The sequence below is a fragment of the Protomyctophum bolini genome, assembly GCF_963924005.1.
Source record: "Protomyctophum bolini genome assembly, chromosome: 9".
Taxonomy (NCBI): domain Eukaryota; kingdom Metazoa; phylum Chordata; class Actinopteri; order Myctophiformes; family Myctophidae; genus Protomyctophum; species Protomyctophum bolini.
In genome coordinates, this window is record NC_137870.1 from 25,344,323 (window position 1) to 25,350,964 (window position 6,642).

Sequence of the window (6,642 nt, forward strand, 5' to 3'; positions counted from 1 at the left end):
GTAGTCCCCCCTAAGATTTTAGTCGTTATTTGTTGACGAAATTGTCATCGTCATAGCTTAGTTTTTATGTATAGTTTTCGTCAGTGAACAAATATTGATGCACATTTTTCGTCACAGTTTTAGTCGATGAAATTAACACTGTCTCTGAGCGACGGATGATCTGACGGACAAACCCCCCACCCCCCAACTCCCTTTTTGTCTCCCCCATAATGGTGGCGTCTGCCTGGGGACTTAACCACACTCACGTACCCCCACATTCAACTGCACACAAGTGTATTTGTTGTTTGACATATATACCTCTGATTGATTTATACTTACTATTTGTTTATTATTTTAGGTGAGAACCATGTATAAGCCCTTTATGGGTTTCTTTTCATTTTATCATACCCTAAAGAAGGCATTTTGTTGCCGAAACGTTGGTTTCATATTAAAAGTGTTTTGCATCGTGACCACGAACTGTGCAACCTCTCTTTCTTTTTTCATGAAACATTTTTAACAATAACACAAATCTTATATGGGGATCCCCTGGCACACAATATTTTCCAATGGCAGTACACGGCCAAATACATGTTCATTTGGGGGTCCTTGACATGGCAAAGTGTGAGAACCAACTGGTTTAATAATGAATGCATGTTATGCCTCACTAAGTTGCTCATAATACATGACAGATATGGACTGCACACAGACACAGGCCTGTTTACCCCGTGGCCCGCTTCATTTCTCCTCGGGAGCAACAGACAAAGGGAAGGAGGAGTTACAAGGAGAGGCAGAGCAGAGGGAGGAGTTCCCACAACTGGCCTCTCCTCCTCCTCCTCCTCTCCAGCCAGAAACATAAAAAATAAAAACTGACAAGCAGCCAGTCTGTCTGACCGTGTTCCCCAACCTGGATGTGAGAGACGCCCGGGGCTGTCAGTGCAGAGCGTGTGGTGTCTGTGTGTGTTGAGAGAGAGAAAGAGAGAGAGAGAGAGGAGTGCATGATGCTGAATGAGTCAAGAGAGGGGCGGGGGCAGGAAACAGAGGCTGGACAGAAACAGTGAAACACACTCTCACATTGTCAAAGTACAAGACAGACAGAGAGCTGAGGCTTCACTCCAACCCTTGCTTAAAGAAAAAGGACCTATGGATCCTGCTAAGTGACTTGCACTGACGCAACATCTCCAGGACTAACACCTTCTTGGCACTGGGCTTTCTCTCAAGGATACAGCTAAGTTGTTCAATTGTTTAGCTTTTTATTTTTTCAAAAAGAAGAGTTTTCCCATCAAGAAACTGCATAGTGGAATTGGATATATCAATCTGTGGATTTTCCCGGTATTTTTGTGCTGTGGTTTGACAAAACGGGAACAACTGACTGACTGAATGAGTGACATTTTGAGTAAGTAAAGCTGCTTCTGCAACATTGGGGTGGAGAGTAAGGGGGAGGGTATTGGGCCTCATGTGGAGGGAGGGGGGGTCCTTTCAACATGAGCAACTGACCCTCAACTTAACTTTGCCCCAGCAAACGCATCAACAGAGATGGAGAAGGAAAATGTGTGTTCTTCAATATCATGAATCCTAGCATTGGACTGAAACCTCCTTGTGTAACGGGCCACGCTCTTGGATGAACATCTTGCAGGGCTTCAAGGCATCCTGTGTCGGGGGACGTGCTGCTGTGTCCCGCTGTCCATTCATGGTGCATTCATGGTGCAGGGCAAGCCTCTCATTGTATAGCTGTTGCATAACAGACGCCCCTCTCTGCCGCCTCGTTCCCATCAAATAATGTACAATATGACCACCCTCGGTTACAGTCTCCCCCCACGATGGGGGGACGGCGTCAGTCTCCCCCCGCTGCTGGGGAACATCACCCCTCCGGACGGCTCCAACTGCACCAAAAACGACGGGTTCAAATACCCGCTGTACAGCACGGTGTTCAGCATCGTGTTCGTGGTGGGCCTCATCACCAACCTGGTAGCCATGTACATCTTCACCTGCTCGCTGAAGCTGCGGAACGAGACCACCACGTACATGATTAACCTGGTGGTGTCCGACCTGCTGTTCGTCTTCACGCTGCCGCTGCGTGTCTTCTACTTCATCAACCAGCACTGGCCGTTCGGCCCCGTCCTCTGCAAGCTGTCCGTGTCGCTCTTCTACACCAACATGTATGGCAGCATGCTCTTCCTCACCTGCATCAGCGTGGACCGCTTCCTGGCCATCGTGCACCCGCTGCGCTCGCGGTGCATTCGGACGAAACGCAACGCCAAGATCGTGTGCGCTGCCGTGTGGGTGCTGGTGCTGGCCGGCAGCCTCCCTACGGGATTCAAGCTGGACACCACCTTCCCTCAGAACAACCACAGCAGGACGTTCTGCTTCGAGAACTTCTCGTCCAGCGCGTGGAAGTCCCACCTGTCCAAGGTGGTGATCTTCATCGAGACGGTGGGCTTCCTCATCCCGCTGCTGCTCAACGTGGGCTGCTCCTTCATGGTGCTGCAGACCCTCCGGCGGCCGCAGACCATCAGCCGCGGCAGCAAGCTAGACAAGACCAAGATCCTGCGCATGATCATCGTGCACCTCTTCATCTTCTGCTTCTGCTTCATCCCGTACAACGTCAACCTGGTCTTCTACGCCTTGGTCCGGACCAAGACCCTCAAGGGCTGCTTCGCAGAGTCCGTGGTGCGGACGATCTACCCCGTGGCCCTTTGCATCGCTGTTTCCAACTGCTGCTTCGACCCCATCGTGTACTACTTCACCTCAGAGACCATTCAGAACTCCATCAAGCGGAAGTCACAATCACAGCAGGGAAACCGGTCCTTCGACCACAAGTTCTCAGAGGCCTTGCAGTCGGAGAACAACTCCCACCTGCATTGCAGCCTGAAGACTCTGAAAGCCAAGGTGTTTCACAACGAGTCCTCAGTCTGACTGTTAGGGGTTCGTATTGACAGTACACAGGGTATTCAAATCCAAGTGGTTTGGACTTTTAGGACAAATGGAGGCGGAAGTGGATTTTTATTGAGTGCTTTGTAAAGCACATGTCTGCCAAAGAAGTATTATGATTCCAATCTCAATCTCAGGGCAAACGCACGGATCTGTCTTATTGATCCTGCCTGCTCTGCTGCACACTGTACTTTGACTTTTCTTTTTTGTTCACATTAATGGATCTAATATGACCACTTACTAACACACCTGGTGGAATAAAATGGTGTTTTGAGCAGTGTTGTGCCAGAAAACTGGAACGGAGTGTGAACACTGAGGAGCAGGACTTCCATCATAGTGAATGCTATATCATGTCATGTACCAATGTATCTGTGCGTTTTTGTGGTAAGTTGTGGTGCTCACTCCAGTATGTATTAATTTAAATGTAAAGTAATATCAAGCTATACAGTAGGTTATTACATCTGATACCGGTTTGCTTTGTGAATCTTGAATGGAATGGTCTCGGAAGTGCCTTTATTTTGCTATAGGGTGCACATAACTATAGAACCTATCCTTATTTGCAATTGAATGCACTGACAGAACGAAATGCTGCACTCATGCTTCAATAATGAATAAAAGTCACATACTGTTTGGAAGAAAAAAGAAATAATGCATATGAGACCTTTTGTCAGTCAAATGAAGAATTGCTGTTACAATGGGAAAGTATAGGCTACAAGTCATTTTAAATGTTGGACTGACTGTTACTTAACCTACTTGAAAGAACACAGATGACTTAAAACAAAATTCCATTCCATGAAGACAGTCAGGTTAACATGACACCATGCTGCCTTTAGGCTTTAACTAATGACAAAAACAGCCTGCTTTGTTCCAACTATCAGATGAACACAGACAGACACAACATGTAATTGTCCTAACAAAGACTTGTTTCGCAAAATAGGAACATAAACCCCGTCTGAATCCTTGTTGTTTTTTCACTGTCAGTTATAGATGCTATCCTGCTGGCATACCTTTTGGAATCTTGATAATATGGATTTTCACAACATGCAGATGCAACTCTTTATCATTTGTATGTATGGAAATGAGCACATACTGAATATGGTCTCTGTCGGGGTGGAAGGGAATACCGTATGTCCAAAACGTTTCAGGCTTCAAATGCAACAGTATTGCAGATCTACAAGCTCAGCAGATCCACATGTTTGGAGCTTGTGGATCTCCTACTTTTGGTGCTTTTGTGTGACGCTGTAGTTTGATCGAGGGCATTAATAGTAATATAGGGGTATTCATTTATGCAAAAACAAAAAGTAAGAATATGCAGATAAGAGGTTTCTGCCTGACAGCAACGATATGCTTCATTTATGCTCCGTCACACGACTGTGTCACGCGCTTAAAATAGCCGAGCTACAAACTGGACGACAGTCTCAGGCTTACCATCCCACAGCTCCTGTGTGTCTGTGACCCACAGTGGTGGAAAGTAACCAAGTACATCTACCCAAGTACTGTACTCAAGTACAATTTAGATGTCTACTTTTACTTTACTTGAGTATTGCAATACTTTATACTTCTACTCCACTACATCTCAGAGGCACATATTGTACTTTTTTTTAACTCCACTACAGTTATTTGAAAATGTTAGTTTCTAGAATTACTTAGAAGACTTTGGTTATTACAATCTAATCCATTCCAATAATCAATTTTATTTATATAGTACATTTTACAACTCAAGGTTTACAAGTGAAATAAAAACGAAATACACTATATGTAAAACACAGAAAAATAGCAAGAACAAAAAATAAATAAACAATACAAAATGGAGACACATCACTGAAGAATACAGGACGCAGCAGTGTCAGCATAGACAGTGAAACAAAACATTTTCAAAAGATTTTGACAAATTTATAACTTTGACAGAACTTAAGTGGGACAATACTTTTGTACTTTTACTCAAGTCTTGACTTTTACATTCTACAGTACATTGTGGTATTGCTACTGAGTACTTCTTCCAAGTCCACCATTGCTGACACACAAAGAGAAAGTGGCAGTTGCCAGACAGTGCAACACGTGCCCTTAAATGAGGTCCTGCATGGCCTAGCCTACCGGCCTGACAGACAGACATACATTATGCACTATTACTTAAGAGGGTGACAATGACCTCACCATTTAGACGGCCATGTCCAAAGTTCTTGTTGTTCTATTATAATTGCACCACTGTTGTAAATATATATGGCATCATACTGTAGTGTACAATAGTCTACTCAACAGCTTCATGATCCCGAGGCCAATTCTACAAAATATCTTCTAAATCAATCAAACTGTTTTTCTGAAAAACATGTATTGCTATTCAGTGGTGCTCAAATATTTTCATGTCAAGGACCCCCCAAAAATATATATATTTGGGGTCTCAAAATATTTTGTTCCAGTTAAAAATAAAATAGAGTCAAATATTTGCACAATCTTTCACAATTTTTCAAAGATAGCAGATCTACAACCTCATTGCACGGCACGAAGTGACACACTATGAGATTGTATATCTGCTATTTTTGAATAGCCAACATATAAATATGGTAAAAAGTACTGTGTGGCCAGGCCAGGCCTTCAAAAACTGTGTGTGTGTGTGTGTGTGTGTGTGTGTGTGTGTGTGTGTGTGTGTGTGTGTGTGTGTGTGTGTGTGTGTGTGTGTGTGTGTGTGTGTGCGCGTGTGTGCGTGCGTGCGTGCGTGCATTTGTTGCACATACACATAAGATCACATGCAAGAGTTAAGTAAACTTTTCAGCCACACTCAACCACCTCTTTATCAACAGTTCAACACTGACTCACCCAATGTTCCATATTTTAAAAACATCTCATTGCAAGCAGTACAAATAATCAGCTTGCTTATCAGGCAGCTAAAACTGGTCACGCTTGCTGACACATGTAGGCCTATTGCTATGATATGAATATACCTGTACTATACTAACATATACAGTATACTTTGTTGACCAGGGTCCCCAGGCATCGGGATGTTCATGTGGTTAAATGCATGAAATATAAATACAATGTGTTAATGTGAGCTCTGTGTGTAAAAGAGCTCCCGGTGACACCTCTCGAGTCCCTCCCCAATCTTGTTAAGGCAGCTAGGAACAGTGATAGAGTGTATAGGCACTGCTCAGTCGGTGCAGATAAAAAAATAAGTGTGTTAAACCTACACAATAGATTAGTAGTGCACTATACTGAAGCCCTGCAGTAACTAACAGGCTACTTCATGTCAAAGTCACTTAGACAAGAATTCCATCACTTAATGTGTGCTGCCCCCCCACTCCCGAGGACATAGCGTTCTCTGGGGTGTTCTGCACTTAATATCTCCACTTTGACACGTGTGGTCCTCCCTATACTAAAACGGTAACATCTAATGTCTGCTCAATAAATCAACACGCTTTTGTTTAGTGTAATCCATCACAGATCCGTACAGCCTGCATGCCAAACATCTAAAAAAGGACAGTTCACTCTGAACGTCTGAAAGTTGCATTGTACCATAGGAAAAAGCATTTAGTGTATTACATATAATCAGAGGAAGGCACTCACAGCTCGAACAGAAATGTTTTGAAAACACAGACAAATGTGTTTGTTGCGTCAGTGAGGCGACTAATTGTATGTGGGAGGAAGGGTATAACATGAAGCACATGGCGCTGCTATACAGCATTTACTATTGACATAACCTCAAGGTCTTTCTCCACATAACTCCTGTGTCTCTGAGACCAC

The 6,642-nt window shown here is 44.0% G+C and overlaps 1 protein-coding gene across 1 annotated transcript; it reads left to right on the plus strand.

The window, feature by feature from the left end:
- The first annotated feature begins 883 nt into the window (after positions 1–883).
- On the plus strand, positions 884–3,857 carry lpar6a (lysophosphatidic acid receptor 6a). Its single transcript, XM_080771501.1, has one exon. It carries the CDS (start codon positions 1,756–1,758, stop codon positions 2,890–2,892), a length of 1,137 nt encoding a protein of 378 aa, XP_080627627.1. The 5' UTR covers positions 884–1,755; the 3' UTR covers positions 2,893–3,857.
- The last annotated feature ends 2,785 nt before the right edge of the window (positions 3,858–6,642 follow it).

Excerpts from the sequence above, each read along its gene's own strand:
- lpar6a (XM_080771501.1), top strand. The coding sequence starts at position 1,756 with ATGTACAATATGACCACCCTCGGTTACAGTCTCCCCCCACGATGGGGG.